General features: G+C 37.9%; 1 protein-coding gene across 9 annotated transcripts in view; it reads right to left on the bottom strand.

Annotated features, from left to right (window-relative positions):
• Positions 1 to 17,576, bottom strand: part of LOC128687939 (longitudinals lacking protein, isoforms H/M/V) — a 138,852-nt gene that overhangs the window by 108,506 nt on the left and 12,770 nt on the right. For 8 of the 9 annotated variants that reach the window (XR_011392824.1, XM_070091557.1, XM_053775574.2 and 5 more), the window contains exons 2-3: positions 7,568 to 7,715; positions 2,131 to 2,658 (exon numbers count right to left, since the gene is read on the bottom strand). Coding sequence is in view for 8 of the 9 variants with exons in the window: in XM_070091557.1 (XP_069947658.1) it covers positions 2,131 to 2,658; positions 7,568 to 7,648 (609 nt within the window). In the remaining variant the exon portion in view is untranslated. The remainder of the gene's footprint in view (positions 1 to 2,130; positions 2,659 to 7,567; positions 7,716 to 17,576) is intronic. The other variant, XM_053775600.2, reaches the window with a different exon arrangement.

Here is a 17,576-nt window from a genome sequence, read left to right as displayed (position 1 = left end):
CCGCCTCCACTACGTCACTTTCTAGGCGTGTGCGTGTGTGTGTGTGTGTGTGTGTGTGTGTGTGTGTGTGTGTGTGTGTGTGTGTGTGTGTGTGTGTGTGTGTGTGTGTGTGTGTGTGTGTGTGTGTGTGTGTGTGTGTGTACAGCACACAAAAATTCTGCCCTTTGCAGTGGATGATGGGAAGAGCAAAGCCTCTTACAATGTTTGGTATAAATAGCAACTTTGAGGTATTTTTTAGAGTGTTTTTTATGGTTTTATTGGCTACTGTTTTGGTATCAAGTGATAGAATGAAAAAAAAAATTAGTGAAATAGACATGATTTTGGTTGGTTTAAGATCAGAAGTAGTTTGAAACAGAGCTCAAAGCGAGAGAAAATATTTGATTTTTGGCAATTTTCCTGAGGATGGGTACAGACCTCTACCTCCCAGTATTTATTAAGTCTGCTTCAATTACTGGGATGTCCTAAATAAATAACCAATCATTCTCGGTTAAATTTAGCCAAGAGATTGGGTAAAACTTCAATTTTTTGTGATAATGGATTCCAATGGAGGGAAAGTGTTATATAGGAGAGGAGTGGGAATGTGATTAATGAACAGGGGAAATGTTGCTTTAGTGGCTGGAATGCCTGCATTATTTATTTAGGACTTTTTAAATTGAAATTTGATGAATTTTGTGAAAATCTGTCAAATTACACTTTATTCAGTAGTTCCAAGAAAAGAATGGGCAGTTTTTTCCCCTCAAACAAGAGAAAGAAATTCTTACTAATTTGCAAACAGAAGAACTTATTGTGAAACCACTTGTAGCCACTGACTACATTATCAACATGCATTTGGTAGATAAATGTGGCATGCAAACTAGCTCTGTGGAATGTGTCAGAATGAGCTTCAAGTGGTATATGAAGCTATTTTTACATCTATTGGATGTTGCAGTGCTAAATGCATATACTACTATGTTTTAGGTGAAAACTGGTGCAGTGTGCTAATATTGTTTGAAATCAGGATATTTTCATTGCAAAATGTGATAATTAATATTAACTAGTTCATACAATTTTTTTTTAAACAGAACTTAATTTGGCTTAGAAAAACTGGAAACTGAAAAATTCTAATTGGTGCATTAGCACCAATCTTGCCAACAGCGCATCAATTTCGGTCAGTTTCAGCACATCATAAAATGGTTACACCTATGTGAGTCTCACTCGATTCAGAAAAATAAACTCTTTCAAACTATAAGAATTTTTTTTCCTACAAGCACAAAAACATCACAAGTGAAATGATTTCCAAACAGCAACATCCTCATCCATCCTTCAGAGTAAAGGCTCTGTTCTTCCCACCTCTAGAAATCAAATCAGGCTTACCAGTGTCTTTGGATTCCATCACAAATGTTACCTTATTATTATGGTAATGAATGGTTTTGGGGACCTGACCAGCTGTTGGAGTGTGAGAAGGGTAATATTTTGTGAAGGGATCCAGGGAAACCGGTTAGCTGGACTCGAGTCCCAGAAGTGGGACACGGGCGGGATTTGAACCCATGGTCAGAGAGTCTCAAAACTCCAGACCGTCGCGTTAGCCACTGGACCAGCTAGCCACAATAAGATTCGTCCAACTAGGTATATTTCTACACCATAGGAAGGTTAGCATAGGCACCACTGTGACCACAAATGCTAATCTTCCTATGGTGTAGAAATATACCTAGTTGGACGAATCTTATTGTGGCTAGCTGGTCCAGTGGCTAACGCGACGGTCTGGAGTTTTGAGACTCTCTGACCGCGGGTTCAAATCCCGCCCATGGTATGGTTTGTTTGCAATTGTGTCATTACGATTTCATGAGTCACGTTGGGAAGTACAATGCCTGCACTTTAGAGGAGGCTTGGAATATTAACTGTTTGGAATGACATCTAAACTGTTGTATCTGAGTGTCTCTGCAAAGACTGATTATGTATAAATGATGGCGGAAGTGTTGAATGATGATGAAAATTTTTTTCTTTCTTTCTAGGTCACCCTGCCTCAGTGGGAAACGGCCAATGTATTAAAAAAAACAATCAGTTAGGTCTCCATTTACATATACAGTAATTAGGAATAACATTGTAACATTTGGTTCTGAAAAAGGAAATTTAAAATTACAAGAAACATACCTGAATACATCCTAGAGAATTTTCAGATGAGTGATGTTGGTCAACAACTTGGTCTGCATTTGCTGGCTGTGTCTTAGAATAATCTGATGTATGTTTTCTCTCTCTGTGGTGTGGTGAAGGGCTACTGGAGATCTGAGTGTGTTCTTGTTGACAGATGCTGCTGCTACTGTCATATTTCTTTCGTTTAACTTGTGGACTAGTTTGGTCATCACTAACATGAGTACTAGCTTTCTTTTTATTTGTTGAGGGTGGTTCATCAGGAACAGCTAACCCTTTGATTTGCAATAGTTCTGCAGCTTTGATGAGGAAAGTGAGGGAACTTTGGGGCACATTAACTTCACCAACATACATATAGTTTATAAGTGCTTCTAGCTCACTGCAACGAATATCCTGAAGCACAATAACAGGATGCTTACATGGTGTACTTTTAATTATCTTTTCAAGATATTCACTACAGGCTGACAACACCAGCTTGTGTAAAGGATAACACTTTCCTTCACATGCCAAGGTCACATCTGTGAAGCTCTCCTGTGAGAAAAATATTAAGTACATTATCATAAACATAACATTATTTGAATCATGTTACCTCTCCTCTCCCCCCCCCCCAAAAAAAATATAAAAAACAAGAAAAGTTAGTCTACAACTTTAAGTATGTCTATACCGTAGGACCCCCATATCCACCAGGAATACATTCCAAAGACCTGCCGCAGATATCAAAACCGCAGATAGTAGCAAACCCTATGTAAGTCATTTTTACATTTAAGTTTAACTGATAAATTATGCACAATAAATAGAGAATTATTACTTTCTTACTGATAGGAAAGCACTTCACAGCTACTATTAGGCTTTGAAGAACTTCCACCATCACTACTTTTGCATGTTGTGACCATTATTAAGCAAAATTAAGGGGCGGTATGAGGTGTGCAGCGCGCGAGCAATTTTTGTTTTTTAGAAAAATTATGGAAATTGAGTTATTTATATAGAAAAATAGCTTAACTCTTTGGCAACACAATGGTACAAAAATCAATGTTCTACAACATTTCTACAAGAAATTATAGTCATTTATATCAGGTATGGTGACAGCGATCTGCATAGCGCGTCTGCTCTCAGCCCATACATTTTTTGGATTTTTTCCTTGTTTTTTATCGCTTTTTCTTGCATTATTCTTTCTAACATAATAACTGACTATTTGGCATCATAAAAAGTAGGCGGAGCTTGTCCGTAGACTTCTAGCCAATCAGGAACCATCTAGGAACACCGGCAGTATTCCTGCTCCAGACAGAGGCCGGAGAAATCACTTCATTATTATGCTTATATCAACTCTATGGGTTATTTATCTATCAGAATTGATCTAATATATAATAAACACTATAAATAACATACAAACATGTTATAGTATACTCTAGACTGAATAAAATAGGCCACAATATGGCGAGAGTCCACCAGCAATATTGGGGGTGGTATTGCAATCTATTACTCTAACCAATTATCTTGTATTAGCACCACTTGCTTTAGTGATGAATATGGGGAATACATTTTTGCTAATTTTACTGTAAAAAACCTTATGACGCCTATAACAATCGGTACCATTTACCGGATACCTCACACAAACATCCCAAATTTCAGTGAGAAATTAAAGTCACTAATAACAAACAGACAAATGAATAAGCACCACCTTCTCTTAGCTGGAGACTTCAACATCAACCTTGGCTTACTAGATGATCAGCCTGTAACTGATTTCATCAACAATATGAACAACACACTTCTCATACCAACAATAACTAAACCAACCAGGCTCACTGAGACAAGTGCAACCATAATAGACCACAAATGGACCCATATACTAGCCCCCCTTAAATCAGGGATAATCACAGATAACACTACAGACCACTACCCTACCTTCCTCCTGACAAACATTAGTAAACCACCACTTGAATACAACAAAGTCTCATTTAGACTCCAAGACGAGGCCTCAGTAAGGAAGTTCACAGCTGACCTAGAGACTGTTGACTGGCCTACAGAATTCTCCAAGGCCAATGGTATTGATGACTGGACAGACATTTTTCTTAACAAATTACTTAGACTATACAACAAACATTGTCCTATAAAAACAAAACAGATCACAAACAAACAGCTTGGTTGCCCATGGCTAACCAGCACCATTCTGAAATCCATTGACAAGAAACACCAATATGAAAAGCAATATAAACAAGGCTTAATACACAAAGATATTCTTAAACACTATTCATCAGCTCTCACCAAAGTAATAAAGAAAGCCAAACAACTATACTACTCCAGTAGATTCACAGACACTAGAGGAGATATAAAAAAGACCTGGAAAACACTCTCAGATTCTAGGGACCCACAAACTGAGAAAAACCAAGAATATTGTCCTAACTAAACCTAATGAAACACCACTACATCCCACTGACACAGCTAACAAGATAAACGACTTCTTCTCAACCATAGGATCTAATCTTGCCAGTAAAATCCCACATACCAATGCCCATGCCGGGGACTACCTAGATGGGAATTTCCCTAATTCCTTCTATCTTGCACCAACTGAGCCCACGGAAGTCACCGAGATTATAAAGTCACTTAAAAATAACTCGGGGAATCTGTCTCATGTCCCACCATTACTGTACAAGCGAGCGGCCCATGTCCTTTCGCATGCTATTTCATTACTCTTTAACAAGTCACTAGAGACTAGCACCTTCCCGAAACTACTCAAGATGGCGAGGGTTACACCAATACATAAAGGTGGTGACCCTACAGACTTAAACAACTATAGGCCAATATCTAACTTACCATTGTTATCCAAAATCTTTGAGAAACTCGTGCACAGGAGACTGTATTCATTTATAACGGCTCAAAACATACTCAACCCCTGCCAATTTGGATTCAGGAAAAATAAAAGCACTAATGATGCAATCATAAAAATGCTAGATCTGCTTTACACAGCATTGGAAAATAAGGAATATCCACTAGGAATTTTTATTGACCTAAGAAAAGCTTTTGACACAGTAGACCACGACATCCTACTCTACAAACTTGATCATTACGGTATAAGAGGCCATGCGCTTGCTTATTTCAAATCTTACATTACTAATAGGTATCAGTATGTCACCATTAAAGACAGCATCAGCAACACGGCCACTTGATACTGGAGTTCTGCAGGGAAGTGTCCTTGGTCCCCTGCTCTTCCTCATATACATCAATGACCTTCCAAACGTATCCCAACACCTGAAACCCATTCTCTTTGCTGACGACACGACTTATGTCATCTCTCACCCTACTCTTGCCACCCTCAACACCACTGTGAATGAGAAGCTGATCAAAATATCGACTTGGATGACAGCCAATAAACTTACGCTTAACACTGACAAAACCTACTATATTATGTTTGGTAGCAGAGCAGGAGATGCACAAATTAACATTAAGATTGACAACACTCTAATTACCAGAAATAATGGGGGCAAATTCCTAGGCTTATACCTTGACAACAACCTGAATTTCAGCATCCATATCCAGCACATAACCAAAAAAGTATCCAAAACGGTTGGGATCCTCTCCAAGATACGATACTACGTGCCGCAAAATGCCCTTCTCACACTATACCACTCACTTATTTATCCATACCTCACCTATGCTATTTGTGCTTGGGGATCAACTGCAGCAACACACCTAAAGCCAATAATAACCCAACAAAAAGCCGCAGTAAGAATAATCACTAAATCCCATCCCTGGCAACACCCGCCCCCCACTCTTCATAGACCTAAACTTACTCCCTGTTCAGTACATCCACACTTACTACTGTGCAATCTACATCTACAGGGCCTTAAACTCTAATATCAACCTTGACCTAAAATGCTTTCTTGATAGTTGTGACAGAACCCACAGGCATAACACAAGACACAAACATGTCTACGACATTCCCCGTGTCCGACTAAACCTTTACAAAAATTCAATGTATGTCAAAGGCCCTAAAATCTGGAATACCCTACCTGAGAACTCTAGAACTGCAGACACATTCATCACCTTCAAAACTACCATTAGAAAACATCTTATCTCCCTGATACACCCTGTCAACTAACTACACAAATACCACCTGGTGGTTCACACTTACACTCACTCACTCATTTGACCATAAACAGAAATATTAATCTCAATCTTAAAATAATGAATCCTGTGATACTCCAATATTGAAACTATGTACTGTGCCAAAACAAAAGCATTTACATTGCTAAACTCACAAACTAGTATTTAGTCACTTAGCCATAATACCAACTTACCTCATAATTTGTAATATTTTACAATTAAGAATAAAACTAAGTCTGCCCGAAATGCCTAGCCATGCTAAGCGTTCTAGTGGTACACTCTGTAATCACTATTTTACTACATGTAAACCACACAATAACCAAATTTCTGTAAACTCAGCATTGTAATCCTTATAGAGAATAAACTTTGAATTTCCCCTCCTCCCCATGTCGTATTCTTTGGCCTTGAGTAAGAGAAAACGGTGTTTTGAAGAGGATAACTGCAGTAGAACACCAGTTTACTAAGGAAAACACCAAAACGCGATTTTTGCAAAAAAAAAAAAAAAATTGAGACGGAAGGCCTGCTGGCGTTCGAGGCCTATATCTTGGAAGTAACTTATTCACTTAACTAAGCCTTTATTACTTAATTAAGTGGGGTAATATTCACAGAAATTGTAAAATAATGATTGTTCTTAATTTTAGTGATGCACTTTTAGAAACTTTCCAAATATTTTGGGATTTATGTGGTAGTAAAGGGCAGATTTTTTGCAAAAGTCTAAGAACAAACAAACTTTATTTTTTTGTGGAATAAAGAAAAGATATTTAGAGGAAAGTGCATCACCAAAAAATCGTATTAGCATTATTCTCTGGGTACCAAGTGCCCAAACAACCTTACACCATGCCATATGGGACTACCCTCCTGCCAAAGGGCATTTGCAGTAAATCGTTCTTCTTTCAGTTGTTGTTTGGGATATCTTATTGACAAATATTTACAGTAAATAGTGTAAAAACTTCGTCTTGTGCACCAACAATGAAAGAAATCTGACGGTAAAAAAAAAAAAAAAAATAGTTGTTCTAGCACCCCAAATAGTTCTACTGCCCCTTAAGGGTTATTTTGGGCCATGGTAAACAGCAAATAACTGAAACCAAGGATACAGGACCTGTGGATATAAGGGTCTTACTATACTGTATGTCCAAATTGAGGCTGCACTACAAACACTAATAGCACAGTATTACAATAATAACAGCAGGGCTTGCCATAATAACAGCAGGGATCGGCATAATAACAACAGGGCTTGCCATAATAACAGCAGGGTTTGCTTATAACAACAGTAGGGCTTGCACTCAAATGATACAGCAATTTCTTGTTAGAAACACACCCAATAAATAAAACAACAAACCTTTTCTCGAAGTCTTGAGAGTATATCACAAAATGTGGCATGGTGGCTGTTCCAGGAGAGCAAAAGCATACCATCTGCCATTTTGATTTACTATAGGACAGTTCGCAATCCACGATCTAAAGACAGCAACAAGCATCAACCTAAAGCCCTGTAAAAAATGAAATTTTGACCATAAATAAATTTTTTCTGTGGAATGTTTTATCAAGCAGGTCGCTCCTGCCTGTCCCAGTTACTGGATCACTATGACAAGGTCCTGGGTACTGTAGAGGATAAACAAAATGAGGATGTAGTACACACAGACTTTGCAAAAGCTTTCAACAAGTGTTACCATGGTGTAATAGGGTACAAAATGCATGATAAAAGAATAACAGGAAAAGCTGGTAGATGGATCTATAACTTCCTGACAAATAGAACACAATGAGTAACAGTAAACAGAGTAAAGTCTGAGGCAGACACTGTGAAAAGCTCTGTTCCACAAGGCACAGTACTCGCTCCCATTCTATTCCTCATCCTCATATCTGACATAGACAGAGATGTAAGCCATAGCTCCATGTCTTCCTTTGCGGATGACACCCGGATTGCCATGACAGTGACTGCCATCGAAGACACCGCAAGACTCCAAGTGGACATAAACCAAATCTTCAAATGGGCCACTCAAAACAATATGAAGTTCAATGAAGAGAAATTTCAACTACTCAGATATAGAAAACTTGAGAAAATTATAACTGTATCAGGGTATATGACAAGTTCTAACCATGCAATAGAGTGAAAAAGTAATGTGAAGGACCTGGGAGTGATAACATCAGAGGACCTCGCCTTCAAAGACCACAACAATATATCTACCGCATCTGCTAGGAAAATGATAGGATGGATAATGAGAACCTTCAAAACTAGGGATGCAAAGCCCATGATGATTCTCTTCAAATCGCTTGTTCTCTCTAGGCTAGAATACTGCTGTATACTAACTGCCCCCTTCAAGACAAGGGAAATTGCTGACCTGGAGAGTGTATACGAAGAACTTTCACAGCATACATAAGTACGATAAAGCACATAAACTACTGGGAATGGTTGAAGGCCCCTGATCTGTATTCCTTGGAGTGCAGGTAGAGAGATATATGATAATGTACACTTGGAAAATCCTAGAGGGATTAGTACCAAATTTGCACACGAAAATCACTCCCGATGAAAGCAAAAGACTCAGCAGCAGATGTAACATTTCCCCCATGAAAAGCAGGGGCAGCACGCATACACTGAGAGACAACACAGTAAGAGTCTGGGGCTCAAGACTGTTCAACTGCCTCCCAGCATACATAAGGGGGAGTACCAATAGACCCCTGGCTGTCTTCAAGAAAACCACCTATTCTCTTACTTGTATCATACACATATAAAAAACAAAACTAGACCTACTCTCAATATCTGTGATTTCCCCGAATTTACACTTGCACCCACCCAAATGACTGTAAACATAAAATTACAAATAAAGTTATTGTCTAATAAATCTTAAACTAGTCAAAAGTTTGCCAGAGATACTTCAATAAAGGAGCTTTAACCCTTAACCCTTTGACTGTCGCAACCCCAAATCCTGAAGTGTCTCCTGGTGTCGAAAAAAAAAACTATTTTTTCTTATGAAATTATAGAGAATCTTTTCCCAATGGTAATGACACCAAAAGTACAAAATTTGATCAAAAACTTATGGAATTACGCTACTGCAAAGTTAGCTATCTCGGAAACATATATGCATAGGCGATTTTGCCGAATTTGAGCCCTATTTTCGGCCGTTTCCATTGTTTCAGTCGACCAAACTCATAGCTATTTCTTTAGAACTCCATTTTTTCTATTAATCGAGTACAATAAACCACCCATTTACTGATTTCAACTACCCAATGAAGTGATCAGAAATTGGCAATTTTGCCAATTTTATGCAAATTAAAAAAGATGTCAATTTCAAAATAGGGTCCAGAATAAAAAATGCAGACATTCTTGGCACTAAAATAAAGTCATTAGTCATGTCTCCAGGCCCCTCTTACATTACTCTTGCTTTCTATTTTGATTTTTTAATCACACAAAAAATAGAAGATTTATTGTTATGCAGACTACTGCATTATTGTAAAAATAGTATAAATAATATCAGTGCACTAGTGAAAGAATATTAGACTCCCTAGTTGATGTGTATCGGACGTGTGGAGCTTACTCTTGAACATTGGTAAAGATCGAACATTTCCGCTACTTTGAGCTCAATTTCAAGGTCATTTTCATCGTGAAACTAATCAAAATCATCTCTATTTCTGTAATATATTTTCCATTCTATCAAATGCAACCAAGAAAACGAGAATACAATCATAAATATACTATATGAAAATACACCTCAAATTCGGCGCTTTAATCCAATTACACGGTCATTTTTTTTTCTCTCGTTATGCATTGCTTGCTGCAGGATCAGGATTTTTTTTATATAGTACACACTGACCACACAGACCCATTCTCTCACATGTGGGCCTACCAATTCAAACTCAAAGTTTATTCTCTATAAGGATTACAAAGCTGAGTTTACAGAATTTGGTTATTGTGTGGTTTACATGTAGTAAAATAATAATTACAGAGTGTACCACTAGAACACCAAGCATGGCTAGGCATTTCGGGCAGACTTATATTAAATCTTAAGTTTAAAATATTACAAAATTATGAGGTAAGTTGGTATTATGGCTAAGTGACTAAACACTAGTTGTGAGTTTAGCAATGTGAATGCTTTTGTTTTGGCACTATACATAGTTTCAGTATTGGAGTATCACAGGCCAACTTATGACTAGTTAAGATTCATTATTTTGAGACTGAGATTGATATTTCTGTTTATGGTCAAATGGGTCAGTGAGTGTAAGTGTGAACCACCAGGTGGTATTCGTATTATTAGTTGACAGGGTGTATCAGGGAGATAAGATGTTTTCTGATGGTAGTTTTGAAGGTGATGAATGTGTCTGCAGTTTTGGAATTTTCAGGTAGGGTGTTCCAGATTTTAGGGCCTTTGACATACATTGAATTTTTGTAAAGGTTTAGTCGGACACGGGGAATGTCATAGAGATGTTTGTGTCTGGTGTTGTGCCTGTGGGTTCTGTCACAACTATCAAGAAAGCGTTTTAGGTCAAGGTTAATATTGGAATTTAAGGTCCTGTAGATGTAGATTGCACAGTAGTAAGTGTGGATGTACTGAACAGGGAGTAAGTTTAGGTCTATGAAGAGTGGGGGGGTGTGTTGCCAGGGATGGGATTTAGTGATTATTCTTACTGTGGCTTTTTGTTGGGTTATTATTGGCTTTAGGTGTGTTGCTGCAGTTGAACCCCAAGCACAGATAGCATAGGTGAGGTATGGATATGTAAGTGAATGGTATAGTGTGAGAAGGGCAGTTTGCGGCACGTAGTATCGTATCTTGGAGAGGATCCCAACCGTTTTCGATACTTTTTTGGTTATGTGTTGGATATGGGTGCTGAAGTTCAGGTTGTTGTCGAGGTATAGGCCTAGGAATTTGCCCTCATTATGCCTGGCAATTAGAGTGTTGTCGATCTTAATGTTAATTTGCGCATCTCCTGCTCTGCTACCAAACATAATGTAGTAGGTTTTGTCAACGTTAAGCGTAAGTTTATTGGCTGTCATCCAAGTCGATATTTTGATCAGCTCCTCATTAATAATGGTGTTGAGGGTGGCAAGATTAGGGTGAGAGATGACATAAGTCGTGTCGTCAGCAAAGAGAATGGGGTTCAGGTGTCGAGATACGTTTGGAAGATCATTGATGTATATGAGGAAGAGCAGGGGACCAAAGACACTTCCCTGCGGAACTCCAGTATCAAGTGGCTGTGTTGTTGATGCTGTGTCTTTAATGGTGACATACTGATACCTATTAGTACGGTAAGATTTGAAATATGCAAGCGCATGGCCTCTTATGCCATAATGGTCAAGTTTGTGGAGTAGGATGCCGTGGTCTACTGTGTCAAAAGCTTTTCTTAGGTCAATAAAAATTCCTAGTGGATATTCCTTATTTTCCAATGCTGTGTAAAGCAGATCTAGCATTTTTATGATTGCATCGTTAGTGCTTTTATTTTTCCTGAATCCAAATTGGCAGGGGTTGAGTATGTTTTGTGACGTTATAAATGAATACAGTCTCCTGTGCACGAGTTTCTCAAAGATTTTGGATAGCAATAGTAAGTTTGATATTGGCCTATAGTTGTTTAAATCTCCTGCTTGATTTGAAGCCGCTAGAATTATTGAGTATACACCTACCATCCGACTTACGACCGAGTTCGGTTCCAAGAAACCGGTCGTAAGTCGAAATGGACACGTCGAACTTTACTACTGAATATCTACATAACATTTTTTGTAATGACTAGTTTATTGTTTTATTTTGGTATTTCATGTTTTACTTTACTTTTTATGCTGTTAGTACTGTAGTATTTTATACTGTAAGGTTTAGGATAAACACTGTGTACAACACAAACACTTGTTTATTTCCCAGAAATTTGGCATAAAAAACACGGTCGTAAGTCGAGCCGTCGTATGTCGAGCAGGTAGTAAGTCAGATGGTAGGTGTATATACGTCCAAAACACTGGCTCGAAAGATGTATATATACGGCCAAAACAGTCAAAGGGTTAAACTGTCCAAACGTAGATCTACATTTATGCATGTAGCACTCTGACCTTGATTTTCTCCATTTGAAAGCATGTAAAAAACATAGATCTATGTTCGGAGCGCTACACGAGCAAACGTACATCTATGTTTGGAAACTTTAACCTTTTGACTGTCAAGGTCGTATATATACGTCTTACGAGGTACCGTGTTTGACGTATATATACTCATAAATTCTAGAGGCTTCAAATCAAGCAGGAGAAAGCTGGTAGGCCCACATGTGAGATAATGGGTCTGTGTGGTCAGTGTGCACCATATAAAAAAAATCCTGGAGCATGCAGTGCATAATGAGAAAAAAAAAACTACGACCGTTTTTTTTTTAATTAAAATGCCGAATTTGTGGTCTATTTTCGTATAGTATTTATGGTTGTATTCTCGTTTTCTTGGTCTCATTTGATAGAATGGAAAACATATTATAGAAATAGAGTTGATTTTGATTGATTTTACTGTAAAAAGAACCTGGAAATGGAGCTCAAAGTAGGGAAAATGTTTGATTTTTGCTGATGTTCAGAAGTAAACAAATGATGCCATTGTCCAATAAATGTCCAACTAGCCATTCTAATATTCACTCATGAATGGGTTGATGTTATTTATACAATTATTACAGTATTGCAGTAGTCTGCATAACAGTAATCTTCTATTTTTTGTTTGAATAAAAATTCAAAATAGAAAGCAAGAGTAATATCAGAGGGGCCTGGAGACGTGACTGATGAACAAAGAAAGTGTTATTTTAGAGCCAGGAATGTCTGCCTTGTTCATTCTGGACCTTAATTTGAAATTGTCATATATTTTAATTTTCGTGAAATTGGCCAAACTGCAAATTTCTGACCATGTTATTGGTTAGTTGAAACCGGTAAATGGGCAGTTTCTTGTACTCAGTCGATAGAACAAATGGAGTTCTAGAGAAATAGCTATGAGTTTGGTTGACTGGAACAATGGAATTAGCCTATAATAGGGCTCAAAGTGGGTGAAATCGCCGATTTGTAAATATCGCCGAGGCCGCTAACTTCGCGAGAGCGTAATTCCGTCAGTTTTCCGTAAAATTTTGTGTTTTTGGTGTCATTACAATCGGGAAATGATTCTCTATCGTTTCATAAGAATTTTTCTTTTTTTTTTTTTTTTTAAATTTTGCGACACCAGGAGACACTTCAGGATTGGGGCTTGTGACAGTCAAGGGGTTAAGGGTTAATAGAAACTGTGTATCATGCCAAAACAAAACCATTCTCATTGCTAAATTTAAAACTGTAATGCAGTTGCCTAGCTTTAATATCAATATGCTCCATAACCTGTATCAATATAGAGTTTGAATTATTATTAGTCTGCCCAAAATGCCTAGTCATGCTAGGCATGATAGTGGCACTCTCTGTAATTAGTATTTTATGATATGTAAACCACATATTGTACCCAATATTTTATAATATGTAAACCCCACATTGTAATCTTTACAGAAAATAAACTTTTGATTCTGATTTGATTTTGACTGGACAGGCACCTAAATTCAGTACCTGACCAACAGGGTTGTGGTTCGTACATCAGTTTGCATGCAGTCAGCAGTAACAGCTTGGTAGATCAGACCCTGATCCACCACGAGGTCTGGTCTCAGACCGAGCCGTGGGGGCGTTGACCCCCGAAACCCTCTCCAGGTAAACTCCAGGTAAGCATAAGACAATATACTGCACTATACTATAATATATAAAAGACAATTAGTGCTCCATTACCTGAACTGTGTGAAGCAGAGCCTCAGGCATATACAGGGCCGCTTCACTTAACTGTGCCATTACATACATAGGACACTTAACTCTGATATTAACCCTCCCCTCAAACATCTCCTTGCCAACCTCAACAGAACACATGACCATAACACAAGGCACAGATCACTCTTTGATGTTCCTCGTGTCCATCTCACACTATGCAAAAACTCAATGCACATAAAAGGCCCTAAAATCTGGAATTCATTACCTGTAAATATAAAAGAAACACTACCTGTTTATAAATTCAAGTCTCTTCTCAAAGATCACTTACTCACCCAAAACCAAATAAATACTGAATAACTGAACCTTATAAATTGTATATCTTAAATGTTTCTCACAATTATATCACATAAATGTTAAACCTAAAACCGAATCTAACTTTATTATTTTTTAAATACACTACCTAACAGAATACTTCATACGACTGAATGTACAACAATGCATGCAACCATATGACCTGTCTTTGTAATACTCACTTGTGCTTTATAGTAATCTGTTTACATTAATGTTTTATCACTGATTTCATCATTGCTTAGTTAATCTTAAGTTAATTTTAAGCCAGCCCGTAATGCTATGCATAGTATAAGTGGCTTTGGCATGCTGCTCTTATCTGTATTTTTTTGTACCTCTGTATGTATGCTAAAATTACTAAATAAATAAATAAAAAAATAAATTATTATTATTATTACCAATTCTCTATTTTCAGAGTATATACTGTACTGCACTTTCCACATACATGTATTTTAAATCATTACAAAGAAAAATTTCATTATGTAAAAAATTACCATACCCAAATTTCCTCAGCATTTACTAAAACGTACAAAAAAATATGTTAGTGATACAGTGGACCCCCGCCTTATGATATTAATCCATTCCTGAGAGCTCATCATAAGCCGAAATTATCGTTAGCCAAATTAATTTTCCTCGTAAGAAATAATGGAAATCAAATTAATCCGTTCCTGACACCCCAAAGTATGAAAAAAAAAATTTTTTTTTACCACATGAAATATTAATTTTAATACCAATAAGAACATAAGAAAGAAGGAACACTGCAACAGGCCTACTGACCCATGTGGAGCAGGTCCATGTCCCCCCCCGATTATCCCAATGACCCACCCAGTCTGGTCATCCCCACTCAAGGATGGAGCACTGTACCAGACCCAGCAGCAGAAGCTATTTAGGTCCAACTCACACCCACCCATACCCACTCATGTATTTATCTAACCTATTTTTAAAACTACACAACGTTTTAGCCTCAATAACTGTACTTGGGAGCTTGTTCCACTCATCCACAACTCTATTTCCAAACCAGTACTTTCCTATATCCTTCCTGAATCTGAATTTATCCAACTTGAAACCATTGCTGCGAGTCCTGTCTTGGCTGGAAATTTTCAGCACACTATTTACATCCCCTTTATTTATTCCTGTTTTCCATTTATACACCTCGATTATATCCCCCCTAATTCTAGGGAGGATATGCACAATTACTACTCTACTAAGAATAGAATACATGACACTTGCCTTTATTGAAGATCTGATGATGATTGATGGGATGGGAGGAGGGGAGAGTGTGGAAGTTATTGTTTAGAAGGGGAATCCCCTTCCATTAGGACTTGAGGTAGCAAGTCCTTTTCTGGGGTTACTTCCCTTCTTCTTTTAATGCCACTAAGACCAGCTTGAGAGCCACTGGACCTCTGTCACACAACAAATCTGTCCATAGAGGTCTGTACCTCCCATTCCTTTAAGATTTGCCAAAAATGGGTCACAACACTGTCATTATAATAGTCACCAGCACGGCTTGTAATAGATGTGTTAGGGTGATTTTCATCCATAAAGGTTTGCAGTTCAACCCGCTTTGCACACATTTCCTTAATCTTTGAAGTAGGCACAATGGATTCCACAACTGTCATAGGCTTCTCAGGGTTAGCCCCAAACCCTTCAAAATCTTTCTTAATATCCATACTAATTCTCACCCTTTTTACCACAGGGTTGGCACTAGCTTTCTTGGGGCCCATGGAGACTTATTTTGCAGTTAGAAGCACTAAAAACGCTGTGATAATATGAAATTTGCCGAATGTATGCTTAGATGCGACCGCACTGGCTGGCTTGTAAACACTGGCAACCACAGGGCAGCTGAGGCCACATGTGGGACGCGTCCCAGACGAATCACGTAAGATGAGTTTTTTTATCGTGAGGCGAGGCAAAATTTTTGTGTTCAAATGCTTCATATGGCGGATTTAACATAACGTGATGCGTTCGTAAGGCGGGGGTCCACTGTATAGTGCTCAGAAGCAGCAAAATACAGTGTAAAATGTTCATCCTTATAGATGCAGTATCTTATTCTCAGTAACAAGTTCACATTAGTCAATTATGTGTTGTGGAAATTCTTAATTTTCAACATATTAAAACAATTTAAAAAAATAATGATAACAAGTACAGCCTCTCCTCACTTAACGACGGAGTTCTGTTCCCAAGATCACATCGGTAAATGAAGTCATCGCTAAGCAAGAAACATACTATAATGGCAGTAGGTTTGTGTCAACCATCTTTGATATTGTTTTAATGTCACCTTTGCACTAATTATAACATTTTTAGAATATTTTTAAATGTTTATACAGTAGTATACTGTACATATATTGTAATAAACAGAATAGAGGAAATCAGCTCTAATATACATTATTTAGGTATGCACACTGGTCAGAGAGCCCGTCGTAAGTCCAAGTCGTCAGTAAACGAGGATGTTGCTAAGTAAGGAGAGGCTGTATGTTTCTTTAGGTAGAGATACACACAAATATAGTTACACAAGTTATCATACGTAGTAACACATGTAAATTACCTAGGATAACCCAAAAATGCCAGACAAAATGGCTTACTTCCACTGATATATCTGAAGACAAAGTAAAGAAAAAGAGGCATAATGTAGTGGACCAGTTCAGCCTCACCACCATGAAAAAAAAACTTTAAACACTTTCTTTCATGACTTGTTCAATGAATTTCATGTGTTTATGCCTTCAACAGTAATGTATCATTTTACATTATTTATTATTTTTTTTTTTTTTTTTATTATCACACTGGCCGATTCCCACCAAGGCAGGGTGGCCCGAAAAAGAAAAACTTTCACCATCATTCACTCCATCACTGTCTTGCCAGAAGGGTGCTTTACACTACAGTTTTTAAACTGCAACATTAACACCCCTCCTTCAGAGTGCAGGCACTGTACTTCCCATCTCCAGGACTCAAGTCCGGCCTGCCGGTTTCCCTGAATCCCTTCATAAATGTTACTTTGTTCACACTCCAACAGCACATCAAGTATTAAAAACCATTTGTCTCCATTCACTATCAAACACGCTCACGCATGCCTGCTGGAAGTCCAAGCCCCTCGCACACAAAACCTCCTTTACCCCCTCCCTCCAACCTTTCCTAGGCCGACCCCTACCCCACCTTCCTTCCTTTACATTATTTAGTTTGCCCAAAATGCCTCAGCATGATAGTGGCTATCTCTGTACTTAGCAAATCAAAATTGTAATTACACATCGTAACCTTTACAAAAAATAAACTTTACTTACTTACTTTACTTACTAGGTTA

Source organism: Cherax quadricarinatus, chromosome 3, assembly GCF_038502225.1.
Source record: "Cherax quadricarinatus isolate ZL_2023a chromosome 3, ASM3850222v1, whole genome shotgun sequence".
NCBI lineage: Eukaryota > Metazoa > Arthropoda > Malacostraca > Decapoda > Parastacidae > Cherax > Cherax quadricarinatus.
Note: the sequence above shows the minus strand (reverse complement) of the source record. Positions and strands in the feature narration are given on the sequence as shown.